Source organism: Perca flavescens, chromosome 1, assembly GCF_004354835.1.
Source record: "Perca flavescens isolate YP-PL-M2 chromosome 1, PFLA_1.0, whole genome shotgun sequence".
In the NCBI taxonomy this organism is placed as follows: Eukaryota; Metazoa; Chordata; class Actinopteri; order Perciformes; family Percidae; genus Perca; species Perca flavescens.
Genome location: NC_041331.1, coordinates 29,727,120 through 29,753,403, shown reverse-complemented (window position 1 = coordinate 29,753,403; position 26,284 = coordinate 29,727,120). Strand labels below are relative to the sequence as shown.

Here is a 26,284-nt window from a genome sequence, read left to right as displayed (position 1 = left end):
CTGAAAAATTGCTATATGCATTTTCTTCTTCAATCTGTTATCAATTATATATTCTGACACATATATATTTGGTATAGACCAAATGATTAAAGAATGAATAAACAGCGTATTTGGTAGGTTACTCAATAATGAAAATAGTAGTTATTTGCAGCTAACTCCACCATCTACTTTTACAGTCAAAAAATGGGTTTTAAAATGTCTATCTAAAAAGTAGGGTTTTAGAAATACTTGGTTATGCTCAGACAGACCTGTTTTGGCCCTGCCCTCAAACCAAGATAATGAATTTGTCCTTATAATCCCTTCTGCTCTCTACTGGAGGCAAATGTAGACTGTGGCCGGTCCTGTTTGGCTTTGTATCATGAACCTGGCCATTATAAGTAGCTGTGGGCAGCCTCACTTAGCTGCTATCAAGAAACTGATAAGATAATCTACTAAACACTGTGAAATCCTCTCACTCACTGCCTTCAGTACAGACCCATTAACACCTTCTCTATGTTCTTTTCTCCTCTCTTTTCATCTCTCCAGGGTCTAATCAGTTCATTGGGCGAATGCAAGACTTTAGATTTTATCCTGCCACTCTGACCAACAGGTGAGTTGGATAGAGAGACAGGTAATGAGCAGCTATGGGGAGAAAAAGAGGGAGCAATAAAAGAAAGACCAAAGGGAATGAGTATTATAAAAGGAACGGTTAGAAGTGAAGGAAGGGAACCATGATTGACACAGGAAAAGGAAGTGAAGTGGTAGCTATAGATAGGTTGAATAAAGGGAAGAAGGGATAAAAATGAGAAAAATAGACAGAGATACTTTATAGATTAAAGCAACAAGGGAAGAGGAGCCGTATGGAGAGATAAAGGGAAAGATGGTTAGACGAAAGAAGGAGAAGGCTAATCGTTGCATCTTGAGATCCATACTGCTTCCAGAGGATTTTCCTGAGAATTCAATACGAGGCAATTAGTGTTTTGCTTACCAGTGATGTACTCCACACAGTGAGGACTTGGAGCTTACAAGTTTCTCTCATCAAGATTGGGGTAAGACAAAATGAAAGATTGAGTTTTCAAATTATGCCTTTGATTTTCCACTTTGCACTAAATGTTAAGTCTAAGGCCTGTCAACAGGTGCCTTAAGGCTTTAGTGCGTACCTTTTTTATATTAATGAACATCCATTACATTCAAGCCATTGCCAAATGAGTTGATACAAAGCTAGTTAAGACTATCAACTCCACAAAATTCTCTCTGTATTTCTTAGTATGGCTATGTTTAGAAAATGGTGTCGTCCGGTGACTTTCGCTCGAGCGAAGATAATTACCTCTTCTGAAGGGTCCACCATGTTTTTTGTCCTCCTTGGTTACAAGCAACTGTGTGAATGAGGGGTGGGGGGGCGATCACGGAAGGCTTGTATAATATGGATGCGACAGTTTTTTGTTTGGTCACTGTCATTTTTGTTCATCCTCATAATCACTGGACAGTTTATTTAGAGTTCTTACCCCACATTTTGGGAATCCTTGTGTTTTTTTCCAAATGTTTTTCTTTTATCTTTCTATATAAAACACAGCCGTGTAGTTTTGGTCAAATACATTTTTTATAAAACAAAACTGCCAATGTTTAACTTTACTATAGAAAACTGGTCCCTTTCTCATCCCAGTTTAATATGCATAGGATTATATTTTGCTTCAGTGTTGTATTATAGTTCGATATTAGTCTGCTGTTTCTTTTTTTTCACAGGGAAATAGTGGAGGTGTACTCAGGGGTCCTGCCCCAGCTCCATGCCCAATCAGAGTGTCGCTGTCCTCCCAGTCATCCCAGAGTTCACCCTTTAGTTGTGAGGTACAGTATCACAAATTATTTATATATATATATACTATATATAACTGTATGTTTAAACATTTCAGTAGTTTAAATATTTCTGTATGTTGATGAGCCTGCCTTTTGTTATTTCTCAATGTCTCACCCTTTAGTTTTACTGTTTAGAAATTGTAAAAGACAGTCCCCTGTTGAACACCAATATACAGTTAAGATACCTTAAACTTAAACTTTCACTGTTGACAGATACTGCATTCCCAATGGTGTTGAGGACACAACCAATGACAGAGTCTTAAGACTCAACCTTAATGCCCATCCACTCAGTTATATCAATGATCAGGACATGGGCACCACATGGCTTTCTAAGATCATGACTACAGAGGAAATGGATGAAGGAGTCACTATTACTGTGGATTTGGCAAATGGACAATACCAGGTAACGCATCTAATAATGCACACACGCAACCAAGCACATACACGCATATTATTCCTCTATAATGGAAGAGAGACGAATAGATGTCCAACAGTAACAACAACTACATTCACTGGTCTTTAAGTTCATTTTGAAAGACCATTTTCAAGACTGTGGCAACAAAAATATCTAAGATTCTTCTGTATCTACCATCTGTTTGTATTAGGTTGAGATGTGGTGACTAAATTGACTGAGTTAATTAAATGTATCATTAAAAGTACAATATGTAATACTGACAGTTAGTGTTTAAAATAGTTACTGCAGTACAAATTCAAAATACTGGAGAGAGTGGTCTTGCCCGCCCCCTCCTCCCCAGACTCGAAGTTCACAGAGGTTGCCAGGCTGAGACAGCAGCATCCACAACAATGTTGCTAGACGCTTGTCTCACATAACCAGCACAGCGGAGTAGCTAACGTTAAATACTGGCTATATTGACAGCCATAAAAGCCTGTGCTCATGCGGAGCTCTGTACACAACTGACAGACACACTTCCTAGGCTTTGCATTACGGTAGGAACCGCTAAAAACACAACAACCTCACTGTCCTCTCCATCCGACGGACAGACACACTTCCTCGGCTTAGAATTACTGCAACAATTGCTAAACACACTGCAAACTCACGGTCCTCTCTTCCCGATTTACAGCTGCCCTCTCTTGGCTTAAAATATATCACCGTTGTCGGTTACGGCCGCTGAGCCGGCTACATTTTGTAAACAGCCGTGGTCCGCTTGCCTGCTCCTCCGGTAACGTTATTTACCTGGGGTTTGTTACGTCTCTGGTCACGCAAGCTGTTAGAAGGTTGGGTAGAGTCTATCTCCGTTGATCCTGTTTGTTTGTTTGCTGCTTTCATGGCTGTACTAACGTTACAGCTGTAGCTTGCTGGGTTTACGTTTTTACAGGTAACGTTATATCTGGCAACCCGGCCTGGCTGTCAAACTGGGCAGCGGAAATTTCAAAAGGAGAAAATTCTGGCATTAGCATTGTTGTCAGAAAAGATAGTATTTCAACTTAGCATGTTTCCTTAATATCTGATGATGCATTGGGGTCATTTTTGGATTTATTACAGTAAATATATTACATATTGGACCTTTAAATCAATCCACCATTCACTTGTCCCTTGTGGATGTGGATATTGTTATCCTGAAACTGCCATCAGCTGGTAGAGTGAGCTAGTAAAGATACCTGTCAGGCTTTGGGTTTGATCCTTGCAATAGACAATTTGTATTCTGTTGACATACAGTATGTTTGAACAACTTTGGACACTTACAATACTTTCACACACCAACTCTGTGTGTTATGCAGGAAGATGAATCCACATTTGACACCATGACCCCTTCAGACTGCTTGTATAGCTAATCCCTAGTTGTCAGCATTCTATTAAACTGAAGAATTTTCAGTCATTTTATATACTGTATGATAGGCTTGGGTGGTATCTGTTTTTTCATATCTTCATACCTTGACATTACAGTTTTTTCCGATTGCTAAACAACAGTGGGCACAACTGGAGTCACATGTGCAAAACTCAAACTACAGTCTGCACTACCAACAGTAACCTGAGCTAAACAGTTCACATCAGCTGCAAAACAGGCTCAGTGCAGCCAAACACTCAGCACAAGCCTCACTGAGATAACACCCACTGTCACTCAGAACACACTGAGGGTGAAAACACTAGCGTCAAACACCAATACAGAAATTACAAACTTTTTCATCTTTACAGTTTGAACAATTTGAGTGACTTGACACTACTCAATAGTTTAAAAAATATAGATTGTATAGCATACCAATTTTAAATAAGGTAAAAAAGAAGGAATGAAAATCAGCAGTTTTCTTCAATAAAGTATTTTGTCTCTAGTAATTTATGGAGTAATTTAAGAATAGTGTGACTAATCCTGCCTCGCTCCAGCATCGTGTGACAAGTTTTCTTCATCACATTGGATGTCTGCATCATCTCTAAATACTAATGAATGTGGTGTTTCTATTGCTTTCACCGCCATTACTTTCTGAAAAACAGTAAGAACACAGTTTTACTATTGTAAAGATAGTGTTTTTCACTTTTTTTATAGCTGTGTACATAACCTCAGACATCTTACCTGGACATATTGGTATCTTTGCTCTTTTACCTGTTTCTCTCAAACGGTACAGTGTATAATTGTTTCATTCTTATTTGGTGTTTGTATACAAAAAAAGGCTTTCTGAGCTTTCTCTGTATAAATACCATATATGTTCACAAACTAGTCTAAAACAAGACAACTGCTTAGGCTTTCAGCTAAAATTGCAATCAGCAGTGTTTGATAGACACCAGACTGAAATCTATTCTGTTTTGAATGTGTGGTTAACAGTTTTGACAGCAGTGTGTTAGCATTTGAACAAAGTGCTGTAAATCTACAGTGTTGTGCACATTGTGGTTAAAGTCATGGGATAAGTGTGTAGAGTTTTGAAAACTGTGTTCAAGCAATGAAAAACGAACTAGAGTTTGGTCCACATGAACTGCTGCTGTGCAGACTGTAGTTAGTGTTTTGCACATGTGACTTCAGTGGTGCCCACTGTCGTTTAGCAATCAAAAAAAACTGTAACTGCTCATTTATTGTTAGCTACTTTGGTTTGAACAGTCAAAAATGAATGAGTGTAAAGTGGAAATGCTACATTACAAACACTGTACAGTATCTATCTGCTTACACCTATATGTGCAGTGGACAGTAGCTTCATCCTCTTCCTAAGCACTGCAGTGAGAGACAGACAGGGGGGGCAGAGGGAGAGAGAGATATTGGGTTGTTGACACTCGAGCAGTCAAAGGACTTATCCCTCTTCTCTCTGAAGTGTGTATGTGAGTGTGGGCAGGATTTTGGGAGCTGTCCTGACGTGGTAGCTCAACTCAGGTCCCTAGATAAAAGACACTTTCTGAAGTTTGGATTGTGTGTGTGTGTTTGGGTGTGGGGTGGGTTTGCGCAGTGGTGGTGGCTTAATGCGCTCCCTGCTGTGTAACCCAGTGTCCCAGCCTATACTGTAGTGGGACAGATAACACTTGACACACATACCCACACCTACACACAGTGTCACACATGGCTTATGTGTTATAGGAAACTGTGTGTGTGTGTGTGTGTGTGTGTGTGTGTGTGTGTGTGTGTGTGTGTGTGTGTGTGTGTGTGTGTGTGTGTGTGTGTGTGTGTGTGTGTGTGTGTGTGTGTGTGTGTGTGTGTGTGTGCGTGTGTGTGTGTGTGTGTGAACACAAGTAATGACTTATGAGCAAAACTAGACTAACACTGCACAATACCTGTCATTAAAATGGGATAAATTGTATCAATGCCAATACCATACCATTACAAATTATTAACATATCTTAATATAATGGCCTTAATACAATGTGATGCAAAACAATAACAGCTATTATTATGACCTCAAAAATTAGAGGTGAATAAATATGCCTCATACAGTGTCAACAAAAACTGAACACCACCATGGTAGAATGTAATGCATACCTCTTGTTTTGGATTGCTGTGCATTGTACAGGTGTACCTGTATTGCAAATGTGGTTCTATTCATGCTAACTTGTACCCCTCTCTCCTCCAGATATTCTACGTTATAGTACAATTTGGGGGGCTCTTGCCTGAGTCAGTTCTGATCCAAAGACGGATGCTTTACCTCACAGAACTTGAGAGTGTCACCACCACAGAACAGCCCTGGTTGGACTGGCAATATATGGCCAGAAACTGCTCTGTGTTTCAAATGCAGAACAACGGGCCTTTACTGAGACCAGATTCAGTCAACTGTCTGCAGCTGCCCAGGTAGGTACCATGTGTTAACGGGTGATGTGGAAAATTGTCAATATTATTGCTCTAACAGTAAAAAGAGAAACAAATATCGTATACTGTACATATTTCTCAGTTTACACAATTTGAGAAATCAATTTAAAAAGCCCAAAACATCAACTGGACAATAGCACATTATAGTCATTAATCATGTGGGGAATAAAAGTGGGCAAACACACATGTAGTGACTTCCAGGAGGCTCAGCTCTGTTGTGAAATTTGAAATAAGTTTTTGTCATTTACTGTGTCATCAGTCAGATGAAGATAAAGACATCACTGGCCACAGATTGATCATCCCATTTCAAACTGCCTTGAATCAATTAAATAAAAATAAACTGCTCAAGCAGTCTGTTATTCTGTTTTAGGCACTCTCCCCAGAGCAGAACCATGTTCTCTGTTTTCTGTTGGGTGGTCATGGCTTCTTTAGGGCAGAGGAGATTACACAGAAATTACTGGCAAGACTAAATAAAGAAGTATATGAACACTCACAAACACATATAAATGCACATTTATGCACGCACACATTTGTGTGTTAGTGCATGCACAAAAGAAATCAAAAGAAATCAAAGGAAGTCAGACACATACCCACATAGACACATATTACACACATATACAGTTAACACACACACTCTGGCAGTCTCACAGTGACTAGATTTATAAAGCTAACCACCTACAGCGCTGCCTTGGCACATGACCTGGCCTTGGAACATAGTCTTAACATATACACACACAATATCACACATTAAATCTTGGCATAGCTGCTTGTTTCAAGGCCTTGGTTGGCGCTAGATAGAACAGGTATGAATAGATTACAGATTATGTAGTCATTGCTTATTTTTCACTTGACTGACGAATGATTTTACATACAGCCTGGCACAGTTATACGTATTAGTTAAATTGGCATGAGAGCAATTGAACCTCACATTGGCAACATAATAACACGCACTGTGACATTAGTGGTTGATAATTATATCAAAAAGAGCACTGTCTCGATCTTTCAAGATTTATGTTTTTTTTTTTTTAATCTCGCAAGATTCATTTAATCCCGCAAGAGACATTGTGTCCTCTGAGGCCGCTGGAGTGTCTAGCAAGATCATTTCAAGCACAGTCATTTTAGGTGTTTTCATACCAGTCAATTATAGTACTGCTTCAGGTAAACAGGTATTTTTGTGAGATGAACAGCATTGCCCAGAACAACAGAAGGCTAGTGAGAGCAGGAACAACATAATTAATTTAGATACAAGTTGATATATGGCTTACATTTAAATAGTTCTTAATTCAGTAGTGGAGTCTCTTTTTCCCTTAGCTTTAACTATAACAATAAAACAAGTATGTGTGGTGCTCTTAAATTCAACAATTACAGCTGTAGTATCGCTGTCAATTCACAGTTCATTGGAAAGAAAAACTAGCTCAACAAAATGCCTACAACTATTGTGCACTAAATTGATCTTGTTCCTTGATTTTGGTTTGTGCTTTGGGTTCTGGCTGACATATGAGCTGCAGATAAATATCCTTATATATATATATATAGGGATATTATATATAAATACAATAAATGTAAATTTCTGATATGTATTTAAAGTTATATAATATAACTTTAGAAATATCATAACTTTATATGAAGCAGGGGTCTTCAACGTTTTTTGAGCCAGGGACCCCTTAGCTGAAAGAGAGACCGAGTAGTGACCCCCTACTACATACACTGTATACAATTGAGTTGCATATTAAACTGGGCTGAATGGATGAAAATAAATGGATATTATTTATACATCATGTTTAAATGTTAAACATACATATGAAAAGCACAATAAATCCTTAAGCTTAATAGTGCGTTCCATTTGTACTCAGAAGTTGGATTTTCCGAAGTCAAAGTCGGAAACACGCCCCCTGACCTCGGATTTCCGAGCTCGGAACTCGGACAACCTCGCAGTAACCCAAGTTCAAAATCCAACATAGCTGCCCCCTGCATCAACAGTTGTTAAATCTGTAATAACATATTAGCACTTCTGTCTTATTTGTGTCTCACTAAATCGGTCGTACACACAGTGTTGTCCATTTTCTATCTGTGGACATGTTGTTAAGCTGTTTGCATGCACAAAAACAGCGTAATGCGTTGTTTACAACTGGTATTGCTAACAATGGCTAACCTGGCTAGAGCTATCCCCACAATGAAAAATCTGACTTGTAAATGGAACGCATTCAACTTGGGTGTGACGTCATTTCCAGCTTCGGCTTCCAAGTTCCGAGGTAAATGGAACGCACTATAACTGTATGGCTAGCATAATGGCTACCTTACCTATAGTAAGCTTGTCTTCCAAGTAGCCATTTTGTCAAGTCTATCTAGCTATTTAATGACCAGTCCATTGCACATTATAGGCAAAAAAAAAGACATTGACATCGGCAAGACATTGAGCCTGAAAGTCGGAAGCTGGAACAGTCGTTCCTATGAAGATGTTACATGGTCTGGTCTTGTCACATTGGTGTAAACTGGCGGGTTTCAGAACGTTGCAGATCGGTGCGTTGCAAGTTTCAACTCGAATATTGACTTTTAGGGGTCACCACTACTATATTGGTAAACTTTTCCCAAGTGTGACCCAACAGTTTGTCCTCATAATCACCCAGTTGCATCAGAAAATGAAAATAAAGAAATGATAGTAGTTTGTGTGGTGTATAGTCAGTGTTCTGACTCATGTTTTGAATGGCGGAGGTTCACTAGGAAGTTGATTAGTGGAGGTGGCAAGTGCCTGAGTAAGTGGCCTGAATAATTGTGTGCTGTGTATGTGTGATTTAATTTGCCATCAGGTGTGTTTCAAGCAAGTTTTATCACCTTATCTATCGATGCATAAGCAATCCAAAGTCAGACAGAAACACTAAACTCAGACACACAGGACGCAGCGCCAAAATACAGTTATGTGGACACACGCATACACGCATAGGTTATGTTTGCAACAATATGCGTGATAGTGTGTACTCTATGTTTATTGTATGCCAAATGCCAGACCAACACACACACACACACACACACACACACACACACACACACACACACACACACATGCACATGAGAAGTGGCCTGAATAAGTCAAGAAGACAAGACAAGAAGAGGGAAGCTGCTGCGGGGAAAGGAAGAAAGAAAGTAAAGAAGAAGCCTTCAGAGGCCAAGACAACATGAAAGTAGTTTTTGTCTTTGCCATGACACTTGTATTGTGCGTTCGGCTGTTCTGTACATTACTTTTGAGGCCATCACCAATATGTATATTTGAGAGTTTAAAAATCTGATATAGGTATTCATAGTAATTTTTAACATGAATATAAAACATTGTTTGGTTTGTTGTTGTGTGGCCCAGACTTTTACTGTACCTAGACTCAATTTTTTTAATGTGTGTTTATGTTTCCTGTGTTCCAGCGATGTTCCCTTCTCAGGAGGCAACATCATATTCAGCCTGCTGACCCCAGAGCCAAACCTGAGGCCAGGCTATAACGACTTCTACAACACTCCTGCCCTGCAGAAGATGGTACATGCCACCCAGGTTAGGATACACCTGAGTGGACAATCCCACTCCAGAGTGGCCGGGGTGAACCAGCGTCACAGATACTATTCCATCAATGAGATCACCATCAGTGGCAGGTGAAGAGTTACAAATATTTATCCAGAGATCCCACTCTAAGTATCTCATCAGTTTCTGAAATTTGTTGATGGTGTTTGAATTGCCATCATGACATCTGGATATGTAATATCTATCTGTGGTGTGTCTTGAAGAACTTGAATTGCACACCAAGAATTAGAAATTTGAATAATTTTCCCTCAAATAAAGCTAAACATAGCTACCATATGTAGCTTAATTCCAATTTTGTTAACAGTCAGATTAGATAGATAAAGTGACATAATTGGTTGAAGTTCTTTTCAGTCTTGATTTGTTAAAAATGTGTGAGAACAGTTCAACATCTACAAAAATATTTTGAAACTGACTGTTGAGTATCAGCAGAGCTTTCTTAGAGTAATTGTGAACACATCTCTTCATTAGACTGACACAGTGACTGTTTTTTATGACTGTAGTAATTATAGGATTATGCAGGAGGCAATCATCTCTAACTCCCCCCCCCTCTCTCTAAGCTGTTTTAATTAGTAGCTTGTTACAGTGAAGTAGGAGAAACAGAGATTTAGAGCTGCTGATATCTCAACTGTGCATTCTTCATCCCTCCCCGTCTCCCCGCTCTCTTTCATTCTTGTTCCATCTCTCTATCTCTTCTCTCTTCATTCTTTATAAAGCATGTAAATAGATGTGTTGGCAGTGAGAGTACACTCATAACCTGAGTATGTGTCTTTGTGCATGTCTGCACTCATGAGCATCATTTGTCCCTCAAGTCCCTCTTACATTACATTACTGCATGATATTACGGCACAGAAATGCCATTCATAAAATTATTTTTCATAAAATGTTCTAATAAATATAGCAAGTAGTTTTTATAGCCCGGCCATTATTCAAGTTTTAAAGATAAACTGATAACGTAAGCACAATGTTTTCATAATGATTACTTAACCTTTTTTGTGACAACGTGTACTGCTGAGCGGCAAACCTAAAACATATTTTTTGCTTCTTTGTACTGAACTTCATGTTAGTTATTAGCCAAAATACAGTACATGCTGATACCAATATATCTACAATAAGCTAATATCGGCCCAGCCAGTTTATTGATCTGCTGCTAGTAGTTTTTACTTATTTACTCTGACTGGAAATGCATCGTCAGTCTATTCGGGCATTAATCTTCATATGTGCAATGTGAGTACATTGTTCTCATAATGATAAAAAATAATATTCCATTATTGATGTGGCATATCCAAGCTAGAAGGCTATTGTATATAATATATTCACCAACAAGGCCTATGTATGTATAAGATATCATAAGAAGAACATTTAGATATTTAAACGCAATAATATAATCAAAATATAAATACCACAAATTCAGAACTGAGTATCCATATTCAAAGAACTGCATTCCTCCTCATTACAATTTAATCTCTGAATGTTTTTTATCTGTAAAGGTAAAGCCATTGTTAATTATACTTTTGGCAGAGAGACACTTTTTTACTTTCTTTTACTTACTGCCTTACTCAATACATTTAAAATACGTTTTTTTCTTACATTTTTCTCAGGGCAGAGATCTTCTAAATTGTTTTGATATATGGTCTGAATAAATACAATACAATGTAGCATTTCACTTCAAAGCAACTCATTTTTTTCAATTGAATTAAGTCATTGCTATATCTCAAAGAAAATGAAGCTAAATTCTAGCACAAATAAGAAATACTGCACAAAAAAACTTTTAATTTGATTAGAAATAGAGAAAATCTTTACTGTTTAAATGCTTCAGATTTGATTAATCTAGTCAGCTTGTAACAGAAAGTGATATAACGAGAACAAGAGGTGAAAGGATACAGAGGGAAGAATGAAAGGGAAAAAGTAACTGAATACCTGAATGAATAATTAAATGACTATCATGCAGTGTGTGTGTGTGTGAGAGAGAGAGAGCGAGTGTGTGTGTGTGTGTGTGTGTGCGTGCGCGCACGTGTGCGCGCATCCAGCAGTGGACCTCGGCATTGTTACACATTCACCATCAGTCAACGACCCAACAGGAGACATTATGGAGTTCCACTTTTCGTCATGCTTTAAATCACGCTAAAATTAAGACCCTTTGGTGATTTTTTATTTTCACATTCCTCCATAGTGTGAATGGCTTGCCGCCCCAGGCTGGCTTTCAGACTATAAGGGGGCTAATTGACAGGATACAGTGCATACTGAAGATACCAAGCTTCAAATTGTATTAAAATGAATGGGTACCAAGAAGGTAGGAGAATAAAAAGTATTTTAAAATAGAAAATAATCAGGATAAAGTTGGAAATAAAAGGGTCAGCAGTAAGATAATTTCTTCTTGTTTAATCACTATAGTCCACTGTTAACAATATGGGAATGTGTGTGTGCATGAGAGAGACAGGCCTGTTATGTTGCTCTGATAATTCTGAGGATAACATTCATAAATGTTGAATGGGAACTTCTTAATGGCACTACTGCCACTCCATGGACGAGGGACAGAGGAGGTGGCAACAGAAACTTTGAAAGAGGGAGAGCTTTTGTCATGTTGTTTGATGCTTACCTTTTTGTTGTTGCATTTGTTTTTTCAGTGTAATCAGAAATTTTATATTTTAATTAGCAAATGTGTACAATGCAATTTTGAGGTCCTGTCAGTATGTTTATCTTTCTCTCCTTTTCTCTGTCATCTGGCCAGATGTGAGTGTCACGGCCATGCAGACCACTGTGATACCAGTGTGACGCCCTACCGCTGTCTGTGTCTGCCTGAGAGCCACACAGAAGGAAACAATGTGAGTAACAAATGTGATCACAAATACGTATATGTATAGCATGTGTTGTGAGGTTAAGAGGGTCATGTTGCCCCACACATTACACCTATTTAAACACAAATTAATTACAATGGTTTGCTTTCTCTTGGGATTTTTATTCCCAATTATCAATGTCAGTATTAGATCCATATATTCCTACACATACACATCCACATCCACACACTAGTTTTATTCCTCGGTTTTATTTCTTGTTTGCTGAGATATTGATTAACATTAGAACCGCCACACCTGTATGGTTTTGTTTGTGCTGATCGGCCATTTACATGTCATCAGTCTCATTCTAACAACTTGTCTTTTAAACTTTTAAAGTTTTGAATCACACCGTTACATTGTGGGAGATATGGTGCTTTTAATTTTAAGTGGCATTAATTGCTTTTTGGACACACACTGTATACCCGCAGTGTCAGGCGGTTCTGCTTTGAACCTGACGTTTTGGTTAATGGACAGCTATCAGTGCCGTCAGACTGCTAAATCAGGCAATACACTGAATGCTGTTAAAGTTGTAAATAACTGACAGCTGACATCAGCCTTGTTGGCGCAGGACTGTAAAGGTTGTTTGATTTATGATAACTGAATTATGTGGTGTCTCAGACATTTTCAATTAGATTTACAGTAGGTCACTTCTCTGATCTAAAACTCTAATCTAGTCTAATAGTCTTCACTTGCTTTTACATTGTCTTACTTTGTGGGTAATGAGAGATCTGAGAAAAAATATGATGTAGTTTGTTTTGTGTTCACAAAATGATACAATTGTAGAGAGAAAAAAGCCTTGAATTGAGCCTTGATGTTTGTGCAAATGAGTGGAATCCTACGTCAACCAGCTAAGTGCATTATGGTTTACAGGTAAATTATTTTGAAGTCAAAAGTGTCTTTCACAGTTGATTGTGTTTGTTTCTCACTGTTACCTCTTTAATCTTCTGGCACCCCCAGTCAAACCAAAAGTATGATCCCATAGATAGCATTCACCCACTGGTATGCTACAGGATGTTAGCATGCAATTTGATTTCAGTCTAGTTTGATGTTAACCTCCGCCTCAGGACCAGGTCTTTGCTTGCAACCAAGCTAATACAACTTGCCAGTTTATAGTAGGCATCGTCCCAAAAACAACCTCTAGTTGGTCAGCAGTGAAAAGTTCAGAATGACTGCTCCACCTCAATGTAGCACAGGACAGCCTGCATTATTCACTACTTATGTATCATTCATACGCCAGTGTCTGTGTATTAGTGTGTGTGTGTGTGTGTGTGTGTGTATATGTGTGTGTTTCAGGCAGAGGCAACAAAGGACATCAGTGGAGAAGTATAGCTGTCAACCAGCAGCTGTTCAATTGCTTATTTTGCGTATTCTCAAATAACAAACACCCTCCTACGCACACCCTTGCATTTAATAGTTTTTGTCTTATATGAACTTAAGACTGAAATAAAAGTTGTCATAGAAGGCACTTTTACACACACACACACACACACACACACACACACACACACACACACACACACACACACACACCCACACACACACATTATGATTCAACATGGTTTATGCCATCTTCCACACTAATGCAAAAAAAAATTATCTCCATTTCCATTTTTGTACACCACTTTTCTGTTTCCTCTCTTTATGTCCCTGTCCCACTTAAATCCACTTCTTTTTGTCGATCGCTCTCTCTCTTACTCTGTCTTTTTCTCTCGGGTCTTAGTTTAAATAATGTCTCAAATCGACTAGAACAATGACATTCCCTCAGCATGCATCTCTAATCAGCTTTCTTTCTCTCTCTGTTTGTCTTTCGCTTCATTTCACTCAGCCGTTTTCTCTACTTCCCCTCACTCTTTATTGCCTCGCTTTCTAAGTATTTAATTCATGCCTATTTGACTCTGTTTCTCATGTTTCATCCCTCTCTTTCCCCCTTTTTTTTCTTTCTGGCTCATGTCTTTCCGTCCTCCCGATCTGTTTCTTTTCTTCTCACTTGTACAGTGGTTCTTTTGTGTTAGAGAGATACAATGAAAATCACCAATGTGGATATATTTGTGCGTGGTTGTGTGTATTTTTTTATGTAAATTAATCTATTAGAGCTACACTTCTGTGAAAGACAGTGTGTAAAGGAATGTGTGCAATACGTGTATGTGTCTATCCAGATTCCTTTTTGTGTGATTATGTGTGTGTGCATGTGTGTGCCTTGGTGCACTTTTCTCCCAAACCTGTCCATGTCATCTTTCTGAGTGAATATTCAGGACCTTTCTTCTGCCTCTGTAATATTGGAGCATAAAAGGCTGTGGGGAATATTAGCGTTTAATATTGCATCAGTTCTGTTGACTTGGATCGGCCTAGCACCATGACGGATGTTGTACTAATCTGCAGAATTTCCACAGTGACATTAAAGTGACAGAAATGCTCAGACATGTGTCAAGATGATCAACGGGGGCCTTGGAAGACACACACTTAAACTCTCTCTCACACATTTTAACACACGTGCACACAAATGCACACACACTCTCCCACTTTCTCACTCATTCTTTTGATTCTTTGTTATGTGCACTCTGTGTCAGAGTTGATCTCTCATTCTGTCACTCTGTCTCTGTACGTCTCCACAGCTGATGGATTCAGCCATGTCTGAAAGCTATATCATAAATTGTATTGTACATCACGTCACACGCTCTATTTTCTGTCATTTGACGGTTCAGAATAGAATTTTTTGGGGATTCAATGTTGGTGTTATACAGTAGAAGTAAAAAATATATAATCTTGGTAAGATGCAAAAGCAATCCACACTACCTTTCTGTAAGCCAGCTTGTGTGTTTCTTGGTGCACACCTTAAGGCATTAGGGCTAGTTACATCAGGCTGTGTGCAGCTGGAGGCTGATTTGACACTGGACGTGACATCACGGAACATTGTGGGAATGCTAATGTGTTTGTGTGCGCATGTGTTGTATGCGAGTTGTCACAAGATTTTTTTTGGTGTTTATATATTGTAGATACATTGTGAAATGGACACTGTGTGTGCGTTTCTGTGTTACCATCTGTTTGTGTGTCATAGATATTGATGGCTAGTGACGTTAAGTAGCCTTCTCCAGGATCTCTGTTGCTAAAGTTTGCCTCAGCAGCAGATTTTCACCTATGCTGGGGTTAACCGGGTTAACTTCAGATAAACACAACGGGCATGTACACACAAACATGCTCTCAAACACACACGCCAGTGGCACGACCTTTCCAGTGAGAGCGTGAAATTGGTCATGGCATTTAGGATAAGATGAGTTGCCCCAGCAGATTAACACGCACGCACACACACATGCACGCACGCACGGACACATACAGATGCTTGTGACAGGCCATCTGAATGTCCACATATCCATTAGAGAAGGCTCCTCACTCAGCAGGTTTTGTCGAAACATTCAGAGTGAAAATAAGATGTTATCCTTTACTCTGCAGTACACCACACAGAAACACACGTTCATTTTTTATGCATTGAACTAGACTAGGCAAAGAGATATTTAGTAGGCTATGTACAAGGAATAGAACAACTTTTTAATTTTATAAATAAACAAGTAACCACATAACTTGCATTATATGCTGCTTACATCTACTGAATAATTTCCTTAATGACATCTTGCTTGCCACCATTTACTTACTTGTGGTTTTATTCTGACTGATGAAGCCAGAAACAGAAAACATGTCAGTCTGTAGCATCTGACGTGTTTTAATCTTTTGCATCGCAATTTTTCATGAGATGTGTGTGTGTGTGTGTGTGTGTGTGTGTGTGTGTGTGTGTGTGTGTGTGTGTGTGTGTGTGTGTGTGTGTGTGTGTGTGTGTGAGAAACAAATATTTAAGGAGTCAAAAGTCAGACTGTCGATTACAGTTTGTCCTGACAGAGGGGCCAAGTCATCAGCAGAGCAAATGTTCTTCTTAGCTACAGAATAATGGTATAGAGGACTGGCCATTTGCAGAAAGACAAAAGCAAAAGAATTAAAACCAGAATACACTCAATCTATAGTATGCGCTGTCCTTTTTTTTGTGCTGCTGGTACTGTATGCAGATGATGGAGTGCCATCAAAACCTTTTGTGTGAAGAAGAGAATGAACGTGTGCAGTTTTCTTTTAACTCCCAAACACCAGTCCCTCGACTAATTAGCAGGCTGGGAGAGAGGGAAGGTAACGCAATGTTGAATGAAAAGAAAAGAGAAGGAAGAAAAAATCCTCTCCCTTTCATTTGGTATGGTAATATTTCCTACTCACATACTCACTATGGCTATGAGAACAAGCAGTTGGGGGACGGTAGAGACAGGGGGAAGCAAGTGAGGAAGGGGAGAGGTGGGAAGCCCAGAAAGATGTACAGAGTGATTTGTTTTTCAGGAGCAGAGGAGATAGAAGAGGAAGGAAGGGTGGGAAGAATGAGGAGACGAAAGATGAATGAAAAGGGAGGGAGATATGGGAGAGAAGAACTCGCTCCATCTCGCTCTTCAACTCATCCCCAGCGGATGAGATGAGATGTAGTGAGAGCTTTCTGTTCGAAGTGCAGAAAGAAAAGTACCTTTTGAAATGTGAAACGTTTTGGGGCACAGAGCTGCAGACAGACATACAGGCACCAACAAAGACAGATGGGCAGAAAAGGGAAAAGCGGCACGGACAAACAGAGAGGCGGGAAGTTACTGTCGGTATGACATTAGATAGATTTAACAGACGGACGAGCAAGAGACCGAGAACAAACAGTAACATGCAAACATCCCAGCACTTCTGTGCAATTACATGTCCCAAGACACACTCAAGACGCATGTGTGTGTGTGTGTGTGTGTGTGTGTGTGTGTGTGTGTGTGTGTGCGTGCGCGTGCATGTATGCGTGCGTGCATGCTTGTTTGTTTTTGTCTTGTGTGTGTGTGTGTCTGTGTGTGAATGTGTGTGCGTGCGCATACATCATGTCTCCAGAGAATCTCCTGCTGCTTCATTAGATCCTGTTCATAATCGGCCAACAGGGAACAGCGCTCTGGATTCGTACACGCAAACGCAAACGCACACACACAAATATACAGATATGCAAACCCTTTAGATCTTGTCCATTTGCTGGAGAGGAAGTGTATTTGTCATCTTAATTTTGTAAATGAGCAGTCCACCTTTCCCTAGTGTTTTCAAAATGTTCTTTGTTAATTGAATTGTTTGGCCACCGCCGCAACATAATTCAGAGATAGTGTCAAATTAAAAGGATGGGACTCAGCTATTTAGAATCAAAAAAATTCAGATTAAATTATATTGCAAATACCCTTAAATGTATTCATTTTAATGTGGTGTGCACATTAATGTTGTTGAATAAGTTATATCTATAAAAAAATCACTCTGTGACATGTTTTCTGTCCCAATTTAGTTTTTTAAATTCATACCAATACAAGACTTACGACAGGTTGAAGATAACGTTTTTATTACCACTACTGGCACTATGGAGCAATGTTTGATGAGTGGGTCCTCGCTTTGTTTGTGTAGTGGACACATGCACACCGGTGGCGTGATACACATTCCGGCCGCTGGCAAAGCAAGGAAAGGCAGTGAAGAAGATGACTGCAAACTTGCAAATGCATTATGATGATTTAAATACATTCAAAACATTTGTTGGACAAATACACTAAATGTATTTGGTGGGAAAATATAAACATAACTCCACAGGGCATCTTTAACAGCAGAACATGTGATAACTGTTAAATACGATTTTGTTTGTACTTCGTCGTGTTGTAGCTACAGCACACATGGGGCCTTTTGTCTTCTTCACATGCTAACATTAATTTTATTTTTGATCTCTCTCTTTGTCTTCTTCTTTTTCCGCCCCACATGGCTTGCTCACACACTTGGGGATTGTTTTCTCTGTCTGTTTTTTGTCTTTCTGTCCCTTTAGTCTTAATCTTTAAAACACAAAGAGAATTGTTCTTCTTCATTTCTGCTAACATCAGTTTCCTGCATTTTCCCACCTCCTCCCCCTTTTCTCTTGTATACAAAATAGGAGCCTTTCCCCCTATTTCTATCTACATTCTACCCCTCCCCTCTCTCACCCTTCCTCTGTCTGTCATACATAATGGGCCCAGTGCAGGTCTGCATGTGTCACACATGGGAGGAACTCCTGTGTTTTTTAATACATTTTTAATCCCGCCATTTGATGCCCCCCTTGTCCACCATAATTTGTACTGACTGCTGAACAAAATCAAAGGGCTTTTACTTGCTGCTTCTCGCCTCTGCTGCTGTCTGCTACAGAAAAATGCATTTTTTATGTTACTTTTTTCCCTTCCTCCTCCCCAGCACACACCTTGGTATGTTTATTTTGACATGAAAGTGGGCCTGTGTGAGAGCCCTGGCTGTTGCAAGTCACTCCTCATTAGAGGTCTGATTTTCCTATTCTGTGTGTGTGTGTGTGTGTGTGTGTGTGTGTGTGTGTGTGTGTGTGTGTGTGTGTGCCGGCTCTTTTTATTTAGTTATTTGTATTCTTCTTCTCTCTCCTTAGATTTAGGTTTACACGAGCCACTGATTTTTTTGTCTTTATATTTTCCCCTCTCTCTCATTCTCTGTCTTTGTTCCATAAAAGCAAGCATTTTACTTGTCATGGGACCATTTTTCTATTTTCAGCAAATGTACAGTTTATGACATTTTTTATATGCCTTTGCATAATACCAAATGGTTGTTTTCCTTCCTAATCTCTTGTCAACGGATGTTTTTGTTTTTACCACCAATGCTACGCTAATACTTTACACTAATTCATTTGAATTTATATGATGTGTGTGTATATATGTAAACTTGCATCCATAATTGCATTCATTAGAGTTATAACTTGGTCTGATTACTTCAGAAACTCTCTCTGTGAGCTGTTTAGTAAATTGAGTAAGCACTAATAACAATTATCCTAACAGTATGCTAGATTATAGTATAAATAAAGAAATGCATGTTTATATATAGAATGTGACTGTTTTCAACAGTGCCAGCGTTGTTCGCCCCTCTACAATGACAAGCCGTTCAGGTCAGGTGACCAGCTCCAGCCAATGAACTGCCGGTCTTGTCAGTGTTACGGCCACGCCCTCTCCTGTCATTACGATGTCGGAGCTGATGAGCAGCCAGATGAGCACTATCGAGGAGGAGGAGGCGTCTGTGACAACTGCATGCACAACACCACGGGTAGAGTTTTAGCAACATAAGTTAGCTAATTTTCCTTTCACATTTTATAAGAATTAAGTAAATGTCATTTAAAAAATGGCTTTTATGTCTCTTAAGCAACCTTAATGTTAAAACACTTTGAAACAATTACAGGCGAGATGTTAGGGGTGGGGCAAAAAATCGATACAGCATGGTATCGCGATATTTTCTGCAGCAGTACTGTATTGATACACAGACGCCAAGTATCGATATTTTATTATATGTTTTGGTCAGTTTGTCTGCTTGACTATCTCGTTTTGCAGCAATAAAACTGAAGTGAGATGAACAAACGGAGAAATTTATCTTTTTAGATAAAGTTTCCTTTTGGGGACATCATTTGAAATTGGGAAAATTTGAAGTTGGAAAAAAGATAAATTGCAGTATATCGCAGAATATTGCAATATGTTTAAAATCGCAATAATATCGTATCATGACAGAAGTATCGTGATGATATCGTATCGTAAGGCCTCTGGTGATTCCCACCCCTACGAGATGTCATGAGCCTTTCAGATGTTACTTCTAACATTACAAAATATTAAGTTGTGCCTTAATCACGTCAGTCACTTTTTGATGGTGCTTCGAAACCATTTTCACAATGAGACAAATACAGTCGAAACCTGGACTTTGACATGGACATCTCTCTTGATCCCTGCATGGCCTCTACCTGTTCCCTTGACTTCCTTGCTCTCTGTCTCACCCGATTTCTGTCTCTCAGGTACGAACTGTGAGCTGTGTCTAAGTGGGTTTTTCAGGCTGGAGGAATCTGATCCTACTTCAGTTGATTTGTGTCAGCCTTGCAACTGTAACACTGCTGGAACAGTCAACAGCAGCATGGAATGTGCCCAGGTACAAACAAATTGTTGATGACCAGTGAAACCCTTGCAATTTCAGTGTTGATAATTCAAGTCAGTTTAAAACCTGTCTACTCTCCCTTGCCTGTCCCTCTCTTCCTCTCTGTTTCTCACCTCCAGATAGGAGGTCAGTGTCAATGTAAGGTTGCAGTAACAGGTCGTCAGTGTGCAGAGTGTCTGCCTGGTTGGTACGGTCTTAAAGCCTTGAATCCAAATGGCTGCACCCGCTGTAACTGCAGTGACATTGGCATCATTAGCCCCTCAACAGAAGGAGTTCCCAGCTGTAACCAGGACACGGGACTGTGCCAGTGTAAACCCCATGTCACAGGTAAACATACAAACATTAGATAAAACTAAGTTTTTTTAGAGTTCTCATTTCTCAGATTTTTGTTTTGGGGTTTCCTTTTTAATGACATATTTGATGGGGAGGTTGCTAATGCTTTTGCACTGCATTTTTCAGAGACAATCATGTGTGTTAGAACTGCTTCTTGTTACCTGCTGCCGAGAAACTTTTTGATGGAAGTTCATGACATCACCCTAACCCCCACCCACACAAGCCAGGCAACCTCATTGTGAGTGAGGGTATAATTAGGATAAGGAAAAGATCAAAGTAATTTAAAGGCAATATGATGAATCTCTTTAAACCTTGGTATGTTACCAGAGCAGCGTGCCTCTCAACTCCAAAATGTCTGCTCTCTAAAATAGTTTCTCTTACAAAATGTCCCCAAGTACTTCGTTAATAACAGTTACTCTGTTTAATTGTCCAGTAATGGTGTCTAAATTAGTACAGCTAATTGGGGTGCACACAAAAACAAAAGTGGGTACACTGGGTGCACACAGCAAACCAGGCATGTGCATACACACAGGCGAAAACGCACAACACATCCATAGCCAAAAGTGTTTTGCCAGCCAAAATAAACAGGCTTTTCTGCTGGGGGTGCTTCCAGCCGTTGTGCTTCTCTTTGTGATAAATGGTTTCACTCTCTCCCCTGTGTGTCTTTGAAGAGCAGACTCGTATGAAATGCAAAACCGGCCAGCGCTCCTCAACTCAACGCATCATGGTTATTGCTAAGCCTTGCTATCAAGGGCCCATGGTTGTGCGTGTGAGTGCGGGCATGTGTATGTGAACTTGTAAATGTGTGTAAGAGTGTCTGTTTATATATATGTCAGAGGAAGTGCCTGGATGCAACCGTGTGTTTGTGTACTTTTGTCTTTGCCTAACTGTATGTTTTGTATGATTATATGAGTTTCTTTGCATGTGTGCCTAAGTATGTATGTCTGTGTGTTGTGTGTGTGTGTGTGTGTGTGTGTGTGTGTGTGTGTGTGTGTGTGTGTGTGTGTGCGCGTGCGTGCGTGTGTGTCTGTCTGCACATACATGCCATCAAGGACTAAGCTGGTATTTAATTCTCTAATTCAATGCCAAGTTGATTAAAACAAACTGCTGCGGCCCCTTGTATTTTTCACACTCCTTCTTACAAGACCCACTTTCGTTTTTTTTCTGTCCTTGTTTGTTTGGTTGCTCCCACAGGTATTTTTCAGAAATGAGATTTGATTATGGCAATTTATTACCGCCAAGCTGATACTTTGAGTAGAGCAATGGCAGGCACGCTTCAGAAGGACGGAATTGAAATGTGTGCACATAGACACAGATACACACATGCAGAAACACATGCACATTCATAACAAGGTGCCAGAGTGCAGTGTGTACATAATAGTGTTTGAAATGGTGATGCATGAGCCTGTTAACCAGCTGGCTACTGATAAAAGGGCTGGGCCATGTCCCGAAAAAAACACACACTCATATGCACTCGTGCACACAACACAAAATTACCTCCTTTCTGTCCTGATCTTATATCTTTTAACACATTCTTTTCTCTAATGTTCTCACTTTTCTTTCCTTTTTTTTGTCTTGTGACTTTTTTTTCCTTACCTTTTCTCTTCTGACTACATATAGCTGCGAAAATGTGATTTGCAAATTCCAACTTCTTTAGCTCAATGTCTAAAATGTAAATAGAAAATATAATTACTTTTTATGATAGGTGTGGGATTCTTTATAAACTGTGTAGTTTTATTGGGAAAATAAATCACAGAATACAGTATATCACAGCATTGTTAGGGTTCTAAGCATCATTTTGTCAGCCTGCATGTTTACATTACCATCAGCACACTCAGACATGCACGTACACTTTAACGCACACACATGCACACAGACGTTTCTTCCCTGCACTATTATGAAATATGATCTATGGAGAGAAATACATTCATATCTATAAAATCATTAAAGTGGGCAGGGGAAATGCCAAGTGTCTGCTGCACACTGAGTAGGATACAGTCACACAGACAGACACACACTTTGTCATGTGCACTAACACAGATGTACAGATATGCTATCATGTATGTATATGCACACATGCACACTTTCACCCACCCACATAAGGACACACGCTCCCTCATAAACGGCTGTGGTGCCTGCGTTGCCCCCAGGCATCCATTTAGGGACAGATTGCCTGTCATGGAATACGTATGGCATATTCAAATAAGCCCTGCTCGCTCACACTGCATATCATCGTTTAACTAGCCTTACAGCCTGGCACTGCTGCTGTAGCCATAAAATCTCCCACAGTATCTATGATCAGTTTTGGTGTTTGTTATTATACAATAATTATAAACAGAACTAAATTAATTTAAGAAATAAGTTGCCTCAATGGCACAATGAATACAATGCTGAGCTGACAGACCTAAATTTAAGATAAATAAATAAAAGCATAAAACTGAAGTAAAACTGTTTATCGGTTCTTTTCACATTCTTCAATGCATAGCTCCTGCCGGCATTCAAAATGTTGCGAGATGTTAAATCTTTAAAGTAAGGAAGCCTTAAATGTTCACACTTGTAAAAATAAAAAGCTGCATTTTTGTTTTTTTGTTTTACAAAACAAAATCTTATGAAAACTGTTGATAATAAATAATTCTAAAAGATAATTTGGCAACAAGCAGCAATTAATTGTTCTTCTTTAAGTACTTTAAAGCACCACACCAGATGGTAATTCAGTATTCTTTTTATGTTCCTCTATCCATCTTTCCATCTCTCCATCTCCTCTTTTTCTTTCCCTCCATCCTTTTCTTGTTGTACTTAATTTATTTATTTTCTCGCACAGTGGAATTAAGTGTTTGGCCTTAGGTGAGTGATCCATCATATGTAGAGGGCCTGGCCCTAATGATGGCAGTTTTATACACTCACCCACCATTTCTCTCGCTCCCTCTCACTTACTCACTCACACACGCATACACACACACACACACACACACACACACACACACATGCCTGCAAACAGAGACAGGCTAAACGCTAGTTGGGGAACAAGCAAGCATCAATTCACTTTTTTTTATTTGTATTTCCTTTCTTGTTCTCTCAGCAGGTCCCACTCTGTCCTTACCTCAACATTATTGTAAATGCCTCTCTCTCTCTCTCTCTCTCTCTCTCTCTCTCTCTCTCTCTCTCTCATTCTTTCTTTCCAGGTCTTTCTTGTGACCGCTGTGAGTTTGGTTATTGGAACCTCTCCCACCCTGACGGCTGTGTCCCGTGTGACTGTGACCCCCTGGGTTCCCTCAGCCCGTTTTGTGAGCCTGAGGGGGGACAGTGTGAGTGTAAGCCCGGGGTGGGGGGGCAGCGCTGTGACTCTTGTGGCAGGGGTTCATATGGTTTAAGACTGGAGGGATCCTGTGTCCGCTGCAACTGCTCACAAAAAGGGACAAAACCTGGGACAGACTGTGATCCTCACACAGGACAGTGTGTGTGTAAGGCAAGTTACCACATATACAATTTCTTATGACTTTTTATTATTACTTACTATAATGTCAACCATAAGGGACTTTGCCAAAATGTCTGTGTGTTAAACGATCAGCAAGTCATCTCATATTGGAAAAAGCAACACCACCTCTCCCCTCCAGCTTGCACGAGCCCTGGTGGACTCTGGCCAGTGAACAAAATTCTGACAAAATATATGATGAGAATATGAGTGTGCATGGCTGAAGGTGTGCCACTTATAAGAGATTCTAAACATTTTACAAACAACAACTTTTAGCAACTTGAGTTAAAAAGTAGAAGCCACCTAGTTTTATTAGTTTGGTTTTGGTTTGTAAGCAGACAAAAACTGAAAAATGATGTTGGTACGTATACTACAGGTGAAGTGGTCAGAATTAGCAGGACTACCTGGCAGAAACGATATTGTATCTCAATGGGACCTTTCTGGTTAAATAAAGGATAGATGAATAATATACATTCATATTACACTTCGTTCATTTTGTACACTATACATTCTGTCCCTTCTTCTTCCTCCTTTCTTTTTTAGGAACATGTGGAAGGGCGTCGCTGTGACTCTTGTCGTCATGGTTACCACACCCTGGAGCAGCGAAACTCCCTGGGCTGTTTGCCGTGTGCATGTGACATCCATGGCATTGTGCCAGAGGCTGTATGTGATATGTGGACTGGACAGTGTCCATGCCGAGAAGGGGCGGAGGGAGCACAGTGTACCAACTGTGCCCACAACTACTACAACAGGAGTTTACTCCTCCAGAGTAAGGAAACACAGAGCTAAAATCAACATCACATCCAAGCTTAGTTCCTGTCTTTTAGTTGAGTCCACAGTTTACAAAGTTGTTCCGAAACTTTAACAAATGACTCTATAAAGTTTGACAAGTACAGTCAATTGAGATACAGCATAGTTACTGTAATTGAAATAAAAAGTATTGTTATCTAACTAATGTATTCTCTTTACCTCATCTAAGGACTTTTGTCAAGGACAAGGTTTAGTGTTGTTGTATAAGTAGCAACAGTTTGGGAGAAAAAGTCTAAATCTATTCTTATGTTGTTTTGTGTCCTTTCAGAGGGATTGTCCCAGGGCTGTGTACCATGTATTTGTGACCTCAGAGGGACAGTGACGGGGTCAGTATGTGACAGCGCCACAGGGCAGTGTGTTTGTGTTCCTACGCGCTATGGAAAGGACTGCAGTAGCTGTCGACCTGGTGAGTGTGTTTGGAATAATTAAATGGATGTACGATACAGTATATACAGTAGAACAAAAAGGAATTTAAGGAGTCATTGGATAAATAAAATAAGTGGATAGGTTACTGCCCAAAGGTCAGAGTACCCAAAAATGGAAGAGATTTTGAGGAAAATGCTGAAGAACAATGGTTGGTACTTTGTGTGTGTGTGTGTGTGTGTGTGTGTGTGTATGTGTGTGTGTGTGTGTCTGTGTGTCTGTGTGTCTGTGTGTATGTGTCTGTTGGCGTGTGCCTTCTGCCAGATTTCCACTCAGTGATTGTCCTGTTTGTGCCAGGTCTCAACAACAGCGCCACTTCTTCTTACTCATCTCACTTTGATTTTTGTGTGTGCATTACCTCATGAATTTGTGTGTGTATTGATGTGTGGTCAGTCTTATGGGACAAGAGGTAACAGATGTTGTTTTGTGTCAGTAATGGAGAAGGACCAACAGCATAGTCAGGTTTACTGTAACACAAGTTGTAAATGAATGTGAGAGGAGAGAGGACACAAGATAATCAGTATTATCTCACAAATACACCTAATTTTGTAAACTGCCATTTCATGACATGGTACTGTATACCTGCCATTGCAAATTCCCTGTCAAGGTGGCTAAATATCTAATTTGTCTAATAGCTGCTATTAGCGTTGAGAAAAATAAACTGAATTGATTTATACTTTAGAACCTGGTGTGCTTAATGAAACCACCTCACACACACTTATTGGCTTTGTGTTAAATTTTATTACAAATA

General features: G+C 39.6%; 1 protein-coding gene across 1 annotated transcript in view; it reads left to right on the top strand.

Annotated features, from left to right (window-relative positions):
• Positions 1-26,284, top strand: part of ush2a (Usher syndrome 2A (autosomal recessive, mild)) — a 232,565-nt gene that overhangs the window by 31,876 nt on the left and 174,405 nt on the right. Inside the window, exons 7-18 of the mRNA XM_028606322.1 lie at positions 526-589; positions 1,723-1,824; positions 2,047-2,236; positions 5,839-6,053; positions 9,483-9,704; positions 12,362-12,455; positions 19,430-19,625; positions 20,359-20,489; positions 20,615-20,822; positions 24,011-24,294; positions 24,844-25,069; positions 25,379-25,516. Coding sequence (XP_028462123.1) covers positions 526-589; positions 1,723-1,824; positions 2,047-2,236; positions 5,839-6,053; positions 9,483-9,704; positions 12,362-12,455; positions 19,430-19,625; positions 20,359-20,489; positions 20,615-20,822; positions 24,011-24,294; positions 24,844-25,069; positions 25,379-25,516 — 2,070 coding nt within the window. The remainder of the gene's footprint in view (positions 1-525; positions 590-1,722; positions 1,825-2,046; positions 2,237-5,838; positions 6,054-9,482; positions 9,705-12,361; positions 12,456-19,429; positions 19,626-20,358; positions 20,490-20,614; positions 20,823-24,010; positions 24,295-24,843; positions 25,070-25,378; positions 25,517-26,284) is intronic.